Source organism: Macrobrachium rosenbergii, chromosome 1 (assembly GCF_040412425.1).
Source record: "Macrobrachium rosenbergii isolate ZJJX-2024 chromosome 1, ASM4041242v1, whole genome shotgun sequence".
In the NCBI taxonomy this organism is placed as follows: Eukaryota; Metazoa; Arthropoda; class Malacostraca; order Decapoda; family Palaemonidae; genus Macrobrachium; species Macrobrachium rosenbergii.
Genome location: NC_089741.1, coordinates 43,429,506 through 43,447,478, shown reverse-complemented (window position 1 = coordinate 43,447,478; position 17,973 = coordinate 43,429,506). Strand labels below are relative to the sequence as shown.

Genomic DNA, 17,973 nt, shown 5'->3' with positions numbered 1-17,973 from the left:
CAAAAAAATGTTTCCAACAAAGTATAGGGAACAGGAGTGAAAGTGATGGTTCAATACATTTTCAAAGTCTTTCGTTTAGAGAAAGGGCAGTTGTGAAATAAATAAAAAGAAATAATAAAGCTGTTCTATATAAAGCTATTACTTGAGAGATTAAGTGAAGACGGAAGTTAGTTCCCTTATAAAAAAAAATAAAAAAGGACTTTATTGAGTTTACTTCGGATGTGCCGATACAGAGGTAACGTATTTGGATTTCAACCCTGTTACGCCGCTGGTTAAATTTCCCGTCTGCGCGAACAAAACCCGTCAAAATGTATTGTATAATAGCCCGGAAGTTTAACATCACAGGTAAATATTTTAACATTTTTAATTGGCTGACAACATAATGGGAGGTGGTGGGCTTGTGCGGTACTGTTAAATGGTGGTATTTGGTTCGTCACTTGCTACGTACTGATGCAGGGGTTAGGATAGGCTAGGTTACGAGGCCGAATTTCTATTTTAACCTTGTATCCCACCCATGTTCTTTCATTTTAAAATATTAAACATTAGTGATATAGGCCATATCGACTGTTGCCCTTTTTCAGATTGTATGTCCGATTGATTAGGGTAACGGGACAATTGGCACTGTTGTCCGGACACATTCAACCCTTGGAAAGGTCCTAGGCTAAAGAAGACTACTTTGATATGAAAGTGAGAATTAATATTCAGTAACCTACTTTGTGACCATACATTGCCCGTTTAATTTTCGGCAGAACTATAGAATAGCTTCGCATGGGGTATTACCTTGGAAATTGATTTTTTCTTTATTTTGTTTGCTTATCAAGAATTTGCGGTTATTTTTTGGTGGTCGACTGTAATTAACCTCAGAACTGATATGCTATTGTATGCTGGCCATCCTAGAATGCTATTGTGCATGTGCAGTGTTATAGGGAAACTTTTGGCTAAGTAATATGGCCTACTAGGCTAGGGTAGGTTAGGTCAGGGTACGTTAGGCTAGTATATTTCCTTTTATAATAGGTTTCCTTAGCAATCCCTTCTTGAACATATGGCTCATTAATGACTTGCACATGCGCGGAACCATTCCATAACAACATGACAGTTCGGTCTTTCTCCCAACGATTTCCTGCACCCAAAACCCTGTGTTCCAAAAGGTGTTCCCAAAGGGTCCCCAACCATGTTGGATAGAGATATGAGGTTAATAATAATTGACCGACAATAAACACCACCACCTTCCTCATCAGCAACACTAAAAGTATAGGAAAAATAAATTTCCTGAGGTAATAGTCTGTGCAGAGCTGTTCTGTAGTTTTACCATATTTTCTTATAGGTTAGGTTTTTCCTCATTTAATCTAAAATGCATGGCCGAAAACACCAAAACGATTCTCAAGTGTAGTCCAGTAGCCTGATGGTTCAATTAGACTGAGCAGATTATGCAAGAAAGTTACAGGTGCATTTACATGATCTGACAGTATCATGGTTGACAGAGTTGCCATAACACCTATATGGAGGGTGGCTGGGAGATAGGTGAAATGTTAGTCATCAACGGCAAACAAGCATAGTATCTGTGCCCATTGCTAGCAAAGTTTGTCCTATGGTATGGCCATGAAGCAATGACAACATCTATGCTTTGTCAGCCTGACAGTAGTACTGCATGGCCATCACTTTAAGATCTGGTAACACTGCAAAAATGACCCACCCATGGTGTCAGATGTAAGTTTGGTCCGAACTGATGGGCAGATTCTTGCCCTTTGCTAGTTTCTGATGTTGAAATCCAGGTGATTGATGTAGCCTATTTTGTCCAGCAGGTACTTGGATACTTTGGCTCTTATTTGTTGTTAACTCAAGTTATCAGTCATTTATTTCAAACTATGAACTCTAGGACTGTAGCAATGTACAGTATACTTATCAAGCCACAGCCAATAATGATAATTTACCTTACATTACAGAAAGTTTTGAGCCCCAACTCTGATTCCTTTGTTGGTTTTATTTGAGTCCCCATTTGCTTTATCATTTCAGTGTCAGGATTGAAGCTCCACCTTTGCGACAGTGCCAACAAAACTAAGGCTTTAAACCTAGCATCTATAGAAGCACACTGGACACCTCAGGTGTTGACCATCAATTAATCTTGTACTGGCCTCAGAGGTCACTTGATGCTATAGCAATCGTAGGGTATGAAATGAAGATTAAGCCATAAGACATACAATATTTGGGTTGCATTTGTTGTGTTTGTATTTTAATTTTAAAAACATTGTTTAACTAATGGCTTTGCAAACACCAAACTGTTTTCAACTAAGTTATAAGTTATTCTCTTGACAAAAGTGGTGAACCACAATTGGATGTTGAAAATCACATATAATATTGGCTGCTTAACCATTGAAGATAGGGTTTATTAGGGTTCATTCTCAAGATGATAAATTACTTTAATGGATGATAAAAAAATTGATACATTATACATGCAAACTGATAAATTTATTTCATGGATAGCTTAGCCTAGCCTAAGGTGTACTGTATTTAAGTACAGAAGCTAACTTATGTTCTTGGCTTTGGAGGTCAGCGTCTCCCAAACATCAAATGTACAAGCCAGCTTTAAATTTTGGATATAAAACCAATTCAGCACTTTTGTTCCTCAGTAGCTCACTTGATGTCCATGGTAACCTGTAATTTAGAAAAATTAGAAGAAATAGTATTCACTGTTCCCTCTTAATTGCAGGCTTCTAGCTAAAAAATTAAAATCTGAAATGATGGTAGCAGAAATAGTCTTCTGCTTTCTTTTGGCACCACATATGATGAAATGTAAGTGATTCATCCAGTCATTGATGGAGTAAGCTTGCTTGTGGCAGGATTGTGTGGATGGGTCAAAAGATCTAGGTACCCTTCATAATAGAGCAGTAATAACATGTCATTTATCTTATCATATGAAAAGCCAAAATTGTTAACAGGTTATTTTTATGTTTTCAGATGGGATGAAATTTTCCAGACTTTTCTCCTCGAAGTACAAATTTCAAAAAAGGTAAGATTACTTTTGATTTGGTACAGTATTGCTACATTTGGGTAAGTATGATGGTGAATGATTTGGGTACTAACCTTGAAAATTTTATGTTGAAAAAGCCTTTAGTTGGCTGGGCCAGTATTTTTTGGGTAAGTAGCCAGAGTCTCTTTTCAATCTGCTGCATTTGTTAGTCAATCACATTAGAGGAATACATAAAGCTTGCAGCTTTAAGTTCAACTTATATCCAAAATGTTCACAAGAACCTCCAGTTGCTATGATTTTACTCCTATAGAGAGAGAGAGGAAGAGGTTGAACAAGAAATAATTTTGGTCAGGAGTACAGTGGACCATGTTTCCACCAGGTTAGTTGGTCAATATTTGCGATTTTACCAGAGATGCATTCTTTTTTTGGCAGTTTAATTTATCTTTTGTGAGGAAGGGATAGGAAATTACTCTTTCAGCGGTTAAAGGCCAGGAATTGGCCCACTTGCCTTACCAATACAGTATCTTTGGGACTTTGACATACTACTTGTAGTTTAGTCTTCCATTTCTGTAACATCAGTAGGGAATTGCTGACATCTTTAGTATCCCCTCAAAAATGTGTAACATTGATCTCAAATATACAGTGAGATCATCTAATGAATGTTTTTAATGGCTTCTAGATAGTTTTGGTTGCATTTGAGTTTGACCAAACAAATTCCTTATATTATGTCCCTTAAGCAAGGAAGTGCAAGTTTTAGAGATTATCCTGTTCTTACAGGTTAGTAAAATTAGTGAGATATTAGGTGAAGTGATCCAGTGAAACAAAATTTTTATTCAGACAAAGTGAACCTTCACCTTGTTTGCGCATTTTGGATGTACCTTGAAACAAAGAATTGCAGAAGGGAATATTCATAAATTAGGTGTCTCAGCAGTTGTCTCTGGTAGCACTGTCTTTTTGACTGAGAAACTGTATGCAGGGCATGCAGGCCAGTACCAAAGTAATATTGGGTTTCCCTTGCCAAGGTAACTGCTCTTTATTTTTTTATTTCTTTAAGAAGATTACAGAATGTAATCTGTGGATATCTGTATTGGCCTTTGGCACATGCTGAGGACATTTTGTGATTGTGCTGTTCATTCATATTTCATTTTTATATTTTTTGCTGCAGGATTACATCTTTGTTTACTGAAACATGGTTTACATTAGATATAGTACATGGTGAATTCTTTAATCCTAACTGAAAAGATAGAACATTTCTATAGCTTGGGTTGGTGACATTGTAATGATATAATTACTATATATTGTCATGAATAAATTTGTTTGGTTGTTAAATTTTGTTTTTTTATATGCCCACTAAGTAATGCCATTACAGTAAAGTACTGAAACCTGTTTTATTCTTGTTCCAGTTCTTGAATGTGTTCTGTGTACAAAATGATTGTTGAACTTTATTCCATTTAATTGCAGCTTTAAGACGTCACTGGGAGCTCATGGACCACTGGTTGATGGACCTGACTATACATTCCTTGATGGACGTGAGACACCTTTAGGGTCTTCCAAGAGGAAAAGAGCTAATGAGCAACTAGAAGTTTCGGTATGTCCAGTTTTATAGGTACAATAATACCTCAACTTAATGGACCTCAACTTTAAGGGCTTCTGTACTTATCAGCTACCATATTGCAATTATTTTTCCTGTGCTACCCTTATAGTTTTCCCTGTAGATGGGTAATGCTGTCAGTGTACTTCATGCAGTGCACTATAGGCATTGCTTAAGGCCCTTTCATTCCTTTTACTGTACCTCTGTTCATATTGTCTTTCTTTCATCTTGCTTTCCACCCTCTCTTAACAGTTGATTCATAGTGCAACTGCGAGGATTTCCTCCTCCATTTAAACCTTTTTAGTTAATTTCTGTTTCAGCTCTGAATGAACTCATAGGTACTAGTGCTTGACCTTTGGCCTTATTGTATACAGTATTCTGTTCTAATTTTTTAGACGTGATACTTTTTATTATATATCTTAGATTGAAATGTTGTGTAAATTACACATTAGTTGAGGAGCCAGATTAAAGTGCAGACTGTAATGTGGGGTCTTTGTAATTTATCAGAAAGGCCAGCCAGTCCCCCAAAGCATCTGTTTAGTTGAGATGTTACTGAATTGGCTTCAGGTGCTTTATTTTTAAAATGAATTGATGAACTTTCAGGTAGTGAGCTTGCTCGAGCCAGTTGAACTTAGTATATTTAAGCAGTTGTTAAGGTATGAATAGCAATGTTTGACTGTACTAATGATGCTCCTCTTAGATTTGGTAATGGGAAATTTTATCTGGGTCTTGATTATAGAATTTCGTTTTCATTGCTGGATGGCAATTCTTTTACTCTGATGCTTCTCAGTAGGGTATGGTGACATCTGTGGTCAATATCCAAAGGCCAAGATGGATTGCAGAATATCTTTGATTTTTTTCTCTTCCTTTTAGCTCTGTTTTTTACATTTTATTCTAACAATGATACACATTTATTGTGTGATGTTCCGGATAAAATTTGTGGGATTTATTTCACAAGCCATAATTGGTGGTGATGATAATGATGAAGTTCAGATATGTTATTCAGCACATAGACACTTTTTGTTAGTCTCATAGATTTTTGTATTTATCCCATTCACTCTTTATTACAGTATTTATGGTATTTTCTAATATATGATGTTTTGCCAACAAGTTGGATGCATTATGACCTTGACACAAAGTAATGCATGTAATTTCGTGATACAAACGAAGATACTGTGGTAGACTTTTTGCCTAGGCATAACTTTGATATAGGGTGTTTAAGTTGTACATTTACTTAATGCCAGTTTTGTAGCTGCACTCTGCAGAGCTCTGTTATTACTGAAGATTACCTTTGTCAAACTGCCACCTAGTGATATACAGTAATTTTTACATGTTAGGTAGCATTCTTTAAAACCTAGATGTAGATGGTTCAGTTGGCCTTGAGGTTCATTATGTGTTTGTCTGCTGAATAATATCAGTAGACTACTACTTTATATGGATTGGAGATAGTACAGGTACAGTATATAATTTTGATTAGTGACCTTCATTTCTCTCTATGGTCGTCTAATTTTAAACATTTTTTTTTCTATTGATCGTAGAGAAGACATTGAAGTTACTACTGTGTTAAATTTTAGAAATTATTCAAGTACAGTATTAGTCCGCAGTTTACTTTGTGATAGTTTTTCATGAGTGGATGTACCTGCTTATTTTCCTTGCTATTAGTTTCAAGTGTCATTTTTTTCTTTTTAAATTGAGAGGCTTACATTGACAAGCTGTATTTGTTAACTTTTCCTAGTAGATCCAGTAATCATATGAAGGTTACAAATTATGCATTTTAGGACAAAAAAAAAAAAAAAAAATTGACGTGAAAAAATTGTGTGCTTGCTCTTACTCTAGTTTCTTCATTAAGAAAATCAATTTATCTTTTTGTGTCCTATCCCAGAGTTTTCCATTAAGAAAATCTATTTCATTCCAGAGTAAAATTCTTCAGCTGTTAAATGAAACCAACTTTGCCGTAGAATCACACAAAAGGCGCCAAGAAGAGGCGAAACAGAGACGACAAGCTGTACTGGACTCCAAACTGAAACCCAAGAATTCCAAGAAATTGACGTAATTTTTCAGTTGCCGTCATAATTTAGTAGGTACCATTAAATGTCTGATACACCATTTTAATTGTTTAGTTTAGAAAATGAATTAAAATAATGAAGGATTTCATAAATTGAGGTAATTTTAGCGTAGTTTGGTGCAGATACTGACCTTTCATTTGGAAGTTATTTCACTCCAGTGCACAGCAATAATAAATTTTCCTGTATTTTAAAAAGACCAGGTTTTATATCACTTCTGTACAATGTTTTCAAGTTAATTGAAACTTGATTAGATGTCAAGTACATTTCATATTCAAATACTCTATCTCATTTCCAAATCAACTACAGTACAGTATTCAGATACACTACTAAACTTCCTAAACAAGTTTTTCTTTATGTGCTGTTGTATAGTTATGGCCTGATAATAATGCTTGTTATATTTTTATTGTGCAACCCATAATTCTGTCATGCCAAGTTAAGCTTTAAGATTTGTATGCTTGCAAATTCATTTGCAGTTGATCCTACTGAAATACAAACCACTGTAATTTACATGTACTTTTGTCAATTGAAGGCAGAGAAAAAATTTTAATTTTTTAAAGACCAGAAAGGTGTCATCACCAGTAACTTTTACTTGTTCTTATTGGTCGGGAATATTGCTGGTTTCAGACTTGAACGTTGTTTAGGATTGGAGTGTAGTCTTCGAAATTCATGTTTTGTTGTATTGGACTTCTCTGTGAGCCAGAATTAATGTTGTTTTGTTGTTGTGTTGAAGAATCTTTCTTTGAGTTTCTGTGCTTTTCTGGAAACCTGAACGCTCACAGAAATTCATGTTGTTTTGTTGTTGTGTTGAAGAATCTTTCTTTGAGTTTCTGTGCTTTTCTGGAAACCTGAACAGATTATCAACACTTCCAGTTTTCCTGTGATGGCTGTCAGTCATTTTGAAACACATGCTTTTGCAGGGAAAGGGACTCTTCAGAATTTGACCTCTTACAATTGTATAGGTTCTGGGCAAAGTAGTAGTGGTTTACTTTCATGAGCTGGCATTTTATGATAACGGTTAGGAAAGCATGATTTACGAAAGTAGTGTCTGGTATCACCTATTTGTAAACAACTTGGTTGCTATGTTTTCTTATGCCCAGTGTAAGCTGGAGCAAGCTGCTTGTTTGGTTCAGAGATAATTTGTCTTATATCCATGCAGGATCTGACAATCCATACAGGATCTGACAGCTGTGTTATGTTTAGCTGTTAGGATTAAATTTAGGTACTTGAGATAAAGCATATATGTATTATTTACAAACTAGTGTGGAATGTCTGAAGTTTTTGGCATTGGTGATTGTTGTCACAGAGATAAGGTCATTTAATATGGGGTTCAGTGCCACACGTAAGGCATCTATGACTTTGTCTCTAATCGCAAAGCTAATTTTATACTGGAATTAGCTAGTTTTATACTGAATTACTTACTTATACTACCCATCATCAGCTATGAACATGTAAAAAAATATGGGTAAATATTTTTTGCTGTAGGTTTTAAGAAATTTAAAATGTTTTGATGTTTTTGTTTTGCCATACAAAGGATATTTCAGGTTTGTATTATCATTTGTATCAAAAGATATCTGAGGTTGTTAAAATACATTTTATGTTTTCGAATATATATTTATACTATATAATGCTTGCGGTAAAAATTTCCTTAAGAATTTTTGTAGGCAAGTTTACTGAATGTTTGTTGCATATAAAGCAGTTGATGCCACAGTGTCACAGTCTAGCAGGCCTTGACACAGACATTGTTCCCTAAAGGAAGCTTTACATTCTGTTTCAAGTTTGCATTACTGCAGGTAGTTGCTGTTGTCTTTGTTGATGGTGGTAGCAATGCCGTATGTGTGGCTGTACTCAGTCTTTGTTACTAGCATTAACATGCTTCTTTCTTGGTTCATGTTGTTGACTGACTGACTACTGCTTATCTGTTTTGTAACTTGCATATACAGTACTGCTGTTTTGGTCCTTAACTCTTGAATTGCTACTCCCTCATTATTAGCTTCCAGGTTTCCATAACATTAAATTGGTAATTACCAATCTGTGTGTGGCTGCTCCTGTTGTGGAAGATTGTTACACTGGAGCAGGTGTAGCCAGTATCTGCTCTTGTGGCTACTGCCCTCGGGTACACCCTTCTTGTTGCCGTTTTCAAAATAGCTGAAGACATTTGGTTTCTGGGTTTAATAGTTATAATCATTGTGCACTTGCAGTACTAACTGATAGCTGTAATAGGCATTCCTCCTTGTGAGGCTGTTGCCAAATTTGGTGGTGGTAATCATTGCTGCCAAACCTCGGTGGTGGTTGCTGCTCAACCTGTTGATTTGCTCTTGTGATAGCTACAACCTACCAGTATCAGTGATAAAGCTGGTAGTGGTGGTGTAGTAGATATCATTGCTCTTCTGCCACAGAACTGCCTCCAGGTAATGGAGAAACTATTAACATTATTTGTCTACAGCTACTAGATCAGCGGTGACAGATAACCTGCTCAGGCTATTGTCACTGTTGATATAGTAGCTGTTGACAAATACTGACGATTATTTCTCCATTGCCTGGAGGCAGTTCTGTGGTCGAACAGGAATGAAATTACTACATCACCACCACTACTATGTTTGTCATCGATACTGTTAAGCTGTAGCTATATCACAAGAGCAGTGAAGAGGTTGGACAGCAACAATCTCCACCAAGGTTTGGCAGCTGAGCAAGCAACACAGGCAGGAAGTTATCAGTTAGTAGCTGTAACTGCACAGAGATGGTTATAACTATTAAAACCATAAAGCACAAACTCCTAAGGCATAATGACATTTAGCACAGTTGTGTCATAATGTCTAAGTGTGAGTGTTTATTGTTCATGCAGCTCCCATCCTTGCTGATCTGACCATGTGGGTAAAAGCTGGTTGACTTATTTATTGGTGCTGTTATGGATGCTGTTGAGCCTGGTTTTTGCCCTTGTGGCTTAATTCACTACTATTCTTGTGACTCCTGCTATCTTCCTACTCTTGAATGCTGTTTTTACTGCTCATGTGGCCATCATCCTTAATATATATTGTTTGCAGCTGCCATGTAGCTTGTTATTTGTAGTGTTCATGATGCCCATTAATCATAGCTGTTGACTTGTGCTGCTTAAAAGACTACCTTTGTTACTGGTGCTGGTGACTACTGCCATTCTCTTCTCACAGCTCCTACTATTGTTGGATTTGTTAGAAAGCAGCTACAAGAGTAGAATTAATGTCAGTCACATGTTGTAGTGGCTCATGCAAATCTGTTAATTGTCATCTTTGCTACACATGTGATTATAGTATATTCTGGATGTTGCCCTTGCTGCACAGGCAGCTACTGTATATGCCGCTCTTAAGGAATTCGTTATTGCTGCACTTGTAAGTTACCTTCAAAACTGGTTTTTGTTTTTTGATGATCTTGTGGTTCTTGTTTTGAACTGGCTGTTATAATTGCTGTTTTTGTGCCTACCATCCATGCTACTCTTGCAGTTGCCCTCTTGCTGAGATGTAAATACTACTGGTCTTTCAGCTGCTGTTGAACCTGGTTTATTGTCATCATTGTTCTTGTGGCTGTTTGCTGAGATGTAAATACTACTGGTCTTTCAGCTGCTGTTGAACCTGGTTTATTGTCATCATTGTTCTTGTGGCTGTTTTTCACTGGCTGCTCATAATCCTAGTGGCTGCTGAGAGGCAATCCCCAAATGTGGTAAGCATATCCTAGTTGTGTTGTTGCTCTTGCAGAGGCACCCAATGTGGTGGTCATCATGGCTGGTCATGATTTTCATCAGTGTTGCTTTTGCCTCTGAAGTAAAATTTGTTGTCATTGCTGTTTTTGTAGGAGCTGTTGAATCTGGCTGTTCTTTCTGCTTTTGTGGCTTTAGTCAATCCTGGTGTTTGCAGGCTGAGCTGCTTTTGTGGCTGTCATCATTTACTACACTAGTGACTTCATCCTTGCTGCCCCAGTGGTTCCTTGGTTGCCATTGCATCATTTGTAGCTGCCATTCTCACAATTTTGTGACTGCAGATTTGTGATCTTTCCCTCCTTGGCTGCCATCAAACCAGGTTATCACCACACTCATAGTTGCTGTCAATTTGTCAACATTTCTGGAAAAAGTATACCAGTAATAGCCTCTTCTTTACTTTACCTGTTCATGTGGTGGTCATTGTTGCTGCTAATGTGGCTGCTGTTGAATCTGGGTGTTGTCCGCACTTAATTTTTTGGCTACTGTATTCATTGATATCTTATTGTCAACTCTGCAGTGACAGCTGCCATTAAGTCTGATGGATGTCCTCACTGCACTTCCAGCTGCAAGTGAGGCTAGTTGACATGACTCTTGCTGCTGCAGTCAAACATGCTGCTTTTGTGGCTATGTTCAAACTTGATTGTTCACAAAGGTTTGTTTTGGTTTGTCATTTTATATTGCTGTTCAGAAGCTTATGCTAATAGGGTCCATCATTGTTGCCAAAACTTGCTGTTCATGTGGCTGCTTCTTGCAGTGGTTTCTCTTGCCATTGCAGCTGTCTGATTATAGCAGACTTGCTGTTCACATTAGTTTTCATTTCAGTTGTTGATGGAGCAGCCAATAATATGGTTGTGGCTCTTATAACTGCTGCATCTCCATATTTTCTTGCTTTTGCTGCCTCCATGTTGGTAGTTATTGATGTTGTTCTGGAGGAACCTCTTATCTGATTTTATTATGGTTGTAAGGGCTGCTGTTAAATCTGGTGCAGTAGTAATGAGGCTGCTACTGATGCTAATGCTGTTGCTCTCTTGTTTATGACACCACTACTAATACTGCTCTCTTCCTCTTGTTTAAGACACCACACTACTGCGGCTGTTGAATGCTGGTGCTCTGTTGCTGTTGTTTATGACACCACACTACTGCTGCTGTTGAATGCTGGTGCTCTGTTGCTGTTGTTTATGACACCACACTACTGCTGCTGTTAAATGCTGGTGCTCTGTTGCTGTTGTTTATGACACCACACTACTGCTGCTGTTGAATGCTGGTGCTCTCTCTTGCTCATGACACCACACTGCTGCTGCTGTTGAATGCTGATGCTCTCTCTTGCTCTTGTTTATGACACCACACTACTGCTACTGCTGCTGTTGAATGCTGGTGCTCTCTCTTGCTCTTGCTCATGACACCACACTACTGCTGCTGTTGAATGCTGATGCTTGCTCTCTCTTGCTCTTGTTTATGACACCACACTACTGCTACTGCTGCTGTTGATTGCTGGTGCTCTCTCTTTGCTCTTGCTCATGACACCACACTACTGCTACTGCTGCTGTTGAATGCTGGTGCTCTCTCATGTTCTTGTACCACACTACTGCTGCTGTTGAATGCTGGTGCTCTCTCTCTTGCTCATGACACCACACTACTGATGCTGCTGAATACTGATGTTCTCTCTTGCTCTTGTTTATGACACCACACTACTGCTGCTGCTGTTGAAGAGAAAGCATTGTAAATTTTTGATAGTGATATAAAATTGTAGTGATAATACAAACAGGGCTCTTCTCAAAATTGTATTTGACAAACCATTGCCAGTGACTGCTTACCTATTCTGTAATAAATTTAAGAACTTCTAGTAATCCATCTCATTCTTTTCAGGTGATAGTGTTCTGCGCCAGTTTTTGTCTTCAAAATCTGTAATTTAACAAAATTATGTAAATAAATTTTTAATAAAAATGTTGTTACACTTTGACACATGTTTTTATTTGGTTAAGCTTTGAGAAACCGTATGGTACAAAAATGTATTAACACAGAGTACACTGAAAACGCTATTAAAAACCACTTCTTAGTTATATATGCGCAGTAGTTCTTGAAACAATAACAACTATTAACCATTAGTGTTTAACTAAACCCAAAGAATTAACTGGTTTCAGCTTATATATGCCTATTTTACAGTAATACAAAGAGATCCACATGTAAACCATGCAAGTTTACATGTTTAAGTTTTAAAGACGAAAATTATAAAAATAACTGAACATACGGAACACAGTTAATGAAAAAGTTTCATAGATATTAAGCTAGGAAATTTGAAATTTGCTTGGATAAAAATATTCATTAGTATTCAAGGAAGGAAAATAAATACACATATAAAATACACTAACACCAATGACCAAACAAAAAACAAAATTATACCTCAGGAGTAGCAGAATGCAAGCAGGCGTACTAGGTTACAAATATTAGTTCTTACAGAAACGAGCATGTATATGCACCACATCCATGAAGTAATCCCACAAACAATCCATACCTGCAATCGGGAATACAAAATGATATAAACTTGTCTTCCTCTTATGACAAAATTTTGTTTTGGTTGAGAAAAGAACTTGGTCCAAGTTCAAGAAGTTAAAAAGAATCTTGTATTCCAAGTTTTAAAAACCAACATAACTTATACAAAAGAATTCTTAATATAGCATAATTTGAGAACATTATGTATACAAGGAAGTTGTCACAAAAGATTGCCATGGCAGTGGGAAAAAAAAAAATTTTTTTTTTTGAACCTCGGCCATATTTCCCCCTACCAGATGTGTAACCGCAGAAACCGAATGAGCAAAAGGTTAAAAATACAGTAAAAAGACAAGAACATAACTACATTTTAAAAGTTTCATGTAATTCATGAGAGAAATTTCTTTTAAACTAACTGAATTCAAATAAACTAATTTGAATTCAAAGTTTTTCGAACCAACCCAAGAATAGAATTAGTGGAGCATTTTAGGGCAGTCTTTAGTACAGTTCATTGTAATAAATACTGGTCATTAGACAGTAATTATAATTTCAACTTGGTAACATCTCTTGTAATAATCATAAGTGGAGAAACTGATGTAAGAAACTGAGTCACATTCAGTTTCTTCAGCCTCCAAAAATAATGTTAGAAAAAAACTTAGCACAATTTTTTCTTTAGTTTTATTATTGCATATAACCTTGAGAGTTTTTAAAGAAACTATAGCTGACCCTTTAATTAATGATACATAAAAAGACAAATACCTGAGAAACTGGTAATGATCAAACTCACCTTTCATTTTGCAATACTCCACTGCTTACATGCTTTAATGAAGTGCCCTTCCAAAGGAATATCTAGCATATCTCAAACTGAGGCCACGGGAATCACTCCATGAAACTGCTATCTGTATATATGAAAAGCAATTTCATTAACAAATTTATGTCAATACACAAAAATTTGAACTCTGTGTAAGTTAAAAGAATCCAGTACTAGAGGGCTCTTCAATATAATACACTTTCCAATTCTCGATTCTAGATCTTACTGCTGGTATTGTGTTTGTAACTGCAACAGTCATTCTAAAAAGCAGAAATTTTAGATGGGATGAGCATATATTTAAATCATTGTTGTCTGATTGACAAGAAAAAAAAAATTGTTGAAAAAATCCCAACAACTAATCTACATTGATCAAATATTGGTGCTTCAGCCATGCTGGTGTGAAGTGCATATGGTTACCATATAGCAATAATTATATTACATTCTGGATTTCTCACTGAGAATTGTAGCCAAGCATGAAAACACTTCCTTCTCAAGTTCAAATTCTTGAGTCACCAGCTGCAAGTTTCAACTAAGATTTAAATACTAATTGCCCTTTACAAGTTAAAACATTTTCAAATGAATCTTAGAGGATTATGACTAATTGGAGCCAGTCTGCAGCACAAGGAGCAAAAACTGTTTGCTCAAAATGATCACGTCTGGTGCCATCCTTTTTAGAAAGGATGGCAATGTCGTACATGCTGTCATGTGTGGCAAATTGACATCTTTACACCTCAGTACTGTAATTTTATGCTCAAGGCTGTTTACCCTTAGGGTTCATACCAGATTTGAGGATAGTCCTTAAAATATAAATTACTGGCAATTCAACAAAAATTCTACACTATGGTAGTTACACCAACATTGCGGTAAAGTGACGATTTTGGCCTGTTAAGGTGGCAGTTTAGCCTAGTGTGGCCTGTCTGAAGTTGAGCTCTGTATGTAGTAATGATAATATCTATGAGAGGAATATAGACCCTGGTTATTCGTTTGCATGAAGTATCCTTAGGGTGCTTATTACATGGATGAAGCCTTTGGTGAACTTAACCGCTACAGAATAAGTTGATGGGAGCATAAGGAAAAGGAGTTAAGCGGACACTAATGAAGAGGACAGGCAGCAGTTTAAGACTCAAAAAGGAAATAAAACAAACAGCAGACAAGCCAGCTGGAGGTACTTTGTATTAACTGGTGCATTTGCCATGTCAGTTTTCAAAGACTGAACCACTTGTATATACATGATAATTCATGTTTAGGATGTTAATGAAAAAAAGCCTTGGTTTCCTCTGGCTGGAGCTTGTGTTCTAGTTGTAAGCCTTTAACTGTTAGGGGAGGTACTTCAGTTTCAAGTTCGGACTGTAATTTGCACTAGGTATTTCAAGTGGCTTCTCCCCATGATATTTTGTATATTTGAAGGGGATTAGTTTCAGCATAAAGTGCAGTTGTTGAGGAGGATAATGTTCAGCAAATGCTATATTTATGGCAGAGTTTTTTGCTTCGTCAGTTTCTCTAATTGGAGTGGAGTAGATGCAGTATGAAAATTTATCTGAATCCCAATGCAGACTAACACTTCAGCAGGCATAGCATTTACACCTCATGACAAACCCTGTAGTAGCCTTACTTGTGTAATTAAGTGAGGTATGGGTCATTCAGGATAACCGCTAATGAACTGGAAGCAGTTTATATGGCATATGAAATGTTTTGGCTAGACCTGTAGCCTTTCCTTCTCGGTAATGAAGTACCCAACAGCCAACTCAATTTTCCCGAGATTTACTGCATCGTAACTTGTAAAATGTCTGGACTTTCTATGTAATGTAGATCGTTCCCTAACTGATGAGGAAGAGACTAGAACTACGATCAGATCTAAATCGTAGACGTTATCTCTACATGCTTGAGTGTCTGTTCACATGATTTCCAGACGACTTAAAAGGGATGCCTAGGTTACTAAGTTTTGGCACCTTATACAGAATAGCAGTTTGGTGTACCCTTTGTTCCAGGTGTGTGTGTGTGTGTGTCGTGGATCTCTGGTCAAAACCAAAAGTAAAAATGGGTATCTTTTCAAGTCATACCATGCTTAAAACTTAAGTTCTTGACCGATCAACCAACATATCAGTTTCCTCTGTACCTTCTTAAAATGGCAAAGTTAAGAGAGTGGTAGACCCATGTGAATTGGGCAGAATAATTTTCAATCACTTCTCCAGAGACCATTCCACTGGCCATTTGGTACCGCCCTCTTTCCATGTCACAAGAATGTAAATGTACGTTTATTAAAACAGTTTAAAAAAAAAGGGTGGTTTGTTGATTTGGTTATTAAATGCAAGTATTTCAAATCATTATTAGTTAACATACACACAAAAACTTACCTTTCAATATTGTACAAGAAAAAATCCTTTCCCCAAGAAGTTTCGTGTTGAAATCTGGATGAAAGTCAACAAGTCCATCCTCCTCGGTTATGCACATTCTTGCAGAAATTCTGAAGACACGAAGTGCTTTCAGTTTCTAGTGCAACCTGTTGCATAAATAATGAAAAATTCGTCACCTTATGGCTTGGGGGTAAATGCAGTTATGATAACACTGAGTAAGCAGTTCAGGGAAAAGAAAAAACCAGTTGGGGGAAAAATGATGCAAAAAAACAGAACATGAAAAATAAAAATTTACCACGAGAGACAAAATTTATCATGAGAGACATGAATAGCAGTGCTTTTCCTGGTAGTGGAAACTAGAGCTAGCACACATTCAAATACTTATGAAAACCTGTAGTCACAATTTATTTTAAACACTTATTATATTGCTACGCTATTCCAACAACTAAATATGAGCTTTATACTGTATTGTAGATTAATTATTCCACTTACGAGCTAAGATCCGAGTGCTGACCAAGAATAACCATCTTATTTTAATAAAAATTGATGCATAGACCTAACTGCAAAATTACGACAGAGTCTTGTTAATTATTTGCAGATATATGGAGGACAAACTTGAGATTTCGCACTCCAAATACAAATATTTATAGTCTAACAACGAATGGACTAGTAGTTTTCCATGTCAATATTCTTAGCAAAATACTATACTTATTAATTGACATGAAAGAATGGCATCATCAGTCCACTGCTTGCAATAGTATCACAGGTACTGAGCAGTAATCAACAGTGGCACACCTTCTAGACCCATTACTTACAAAAACTAAAAGTGATGATGTATAGTGGATGGAGTTTTTAAACACGATTATGTACAGTAGAAGGGAAACATAGCAAGGGGCTAGACGTCTGTTTTGCAAGAACATGAAACCAAATTATTACATACAACACCCCAGGTAAAGGCACCTTATCTAGTGCACAATTTTAAGAATTTAAAGTTCAAATTACGTTTCAGCTCAAAGGAACTTGCGACGTTGAAAAAAAAATCTGTACCAGAACCAAAGGAATTAAAGATTCAGCTACTTACTGTAATCATTAATGTAATATTAATGAAAGCAACAAACCATAATTAATTACGGTTAATACTTCTGACCCCCGTATGGGGCTAGTAACTAAAGTGTATCTTACGTGGTGCAATGTAGGCATCACTTAAAGTCTTTTTTTGCAGCATACCTACGGTCCCTAGCTGCAACGCCCGTTCATTCCTTTTACTATACATCCACTCATATTCTCGTTCTTCCATCTTACTTTCCACCTCTCCTAAATATTGTTTCAACGTTATTTCAGCGGTGAATGATTTCATAGGTCCCAGCGCGTGGCCTAATTATTATATTCCAATTCAAATACTTCTGACCAAGATACAACCCAAACTGACTCCTACTAACAATGAATGATTAAGAGATATCTACACTAATGTTGCAACTAACGTAGCTAATTTTGAGGTAACTAATTTTGCATTTACCTCAGTACTATGCTCTACTCATATATACAAAAATAAAGTCACATGGAAGAATATGGCGAGTTTCTTCGTTCGACAACACCAAGACGTAGACAATGAGAATACTCTCTTCCGTATCAAGGTCTAGACCTTGTTCCATATAATGGACGAAGGTTTGTATCATTGTAACAACAGAGCTAGTAGCATCAACATTAAACTTACCAAGTGGTTAATTGTAGTAAATTCACAGCCAACTAACCCCACTGTAGGTTATGGCCCTCTTAATTATCTTGTCCACGAACGAAGATAATTGTTAACTATCCCATATCCCATACCGACTCGTTTCTTAATGTATATAATAATGTAACACAGCATCAACGGATGAAAGTCTAATAGAATGTTAATACTTTTTTGAAACTAATAAAAATGTTTTCATTGTGCAAAATTTCCAGATGGCGGGGGCCAATTCTTGTTGAG

General features: G+C 36.6%; 1 protein-coding gene and 1 long non-coding RNA gene across 3 annotated transcripts; one reads left to right on the top strand and one right to left on the bottom strand.

Moving 5' to 3' along the window:
- The first annotated feature begins 205 nt into the window (after positions 1 to 205).
- Positions 206 to 12,312, top strand: mRpL52 (mitochondrial ribosomal protein L52). Of its 2 annotated transcripts, none has more exons than XM_067086649.1 (5): positions 206 to 345; positions 2,956 to 3,007; positions 4,430 to 4,556; positions 6,475 to 6,636; positions 12,219 to 12,312. In XM_067086649.1, exons 1-4 carry the CDS (start codon positions 309 to 311, stop codon positions 6,610 to 6,612), a joined length of 354 nt encoding a protein of 117 aa, XP_066942750.1. In that variant the 5' UTR covers positions 206 to 308; the 3' UTR covers positions 6,613 to 6,636; positions 12,219 to 12,312. The 2 variants fall into 2 exon arrangements, with proteins under 2 accessions (XP_066942750.1, XP_066942818.1); XM_067086717.1 differs by having other exon boundaries at positions 6,475 to 6,640.
- Positions 11,932 to 16,139, bottom strand: LOC136828684 (uncharacterized). The gene is made up of 5 exons (XR_010850195.1): positions 16,005 to 16,139; positions 13,627 to 13,738; positions 12,753 to 12,864; positions 12,167 to 12,254; positions 11,932 to 12,052 (listed from the first exon to the last, which is right to left on the bottom strand). It is a non-coding gene; the product is annotated as an uncharacterized lncRNA (long non-coding RNA).
- Positions 16,140 to 17,973: the final 1,834 nt, after the last annotated feature.

Excerpts from the sequence above, each read along its gene's own strand:
- mRpL52 (XM_067086649.1), top strand. The coding sequence starts at position 309 with ATGTATTGTATAATAGCCCGGAAGTTTAACATCACAG. Across the intron at positions 346-2,955 it reads CCGGAAGTTTAACATCACAG|ATGGGATGAAATTTTCCAGA; the intron begins GTAAATATTTTA and ends TTATGTTTTCAG. Across the intron at positions 4,557-6,474 it reads ATGAGCAACTAGAAGTTTCG|AGTAAAATTCTTCAGCTGTT; the intron begins GTATGTCCAGTT and ends ATTTCATTCCAG.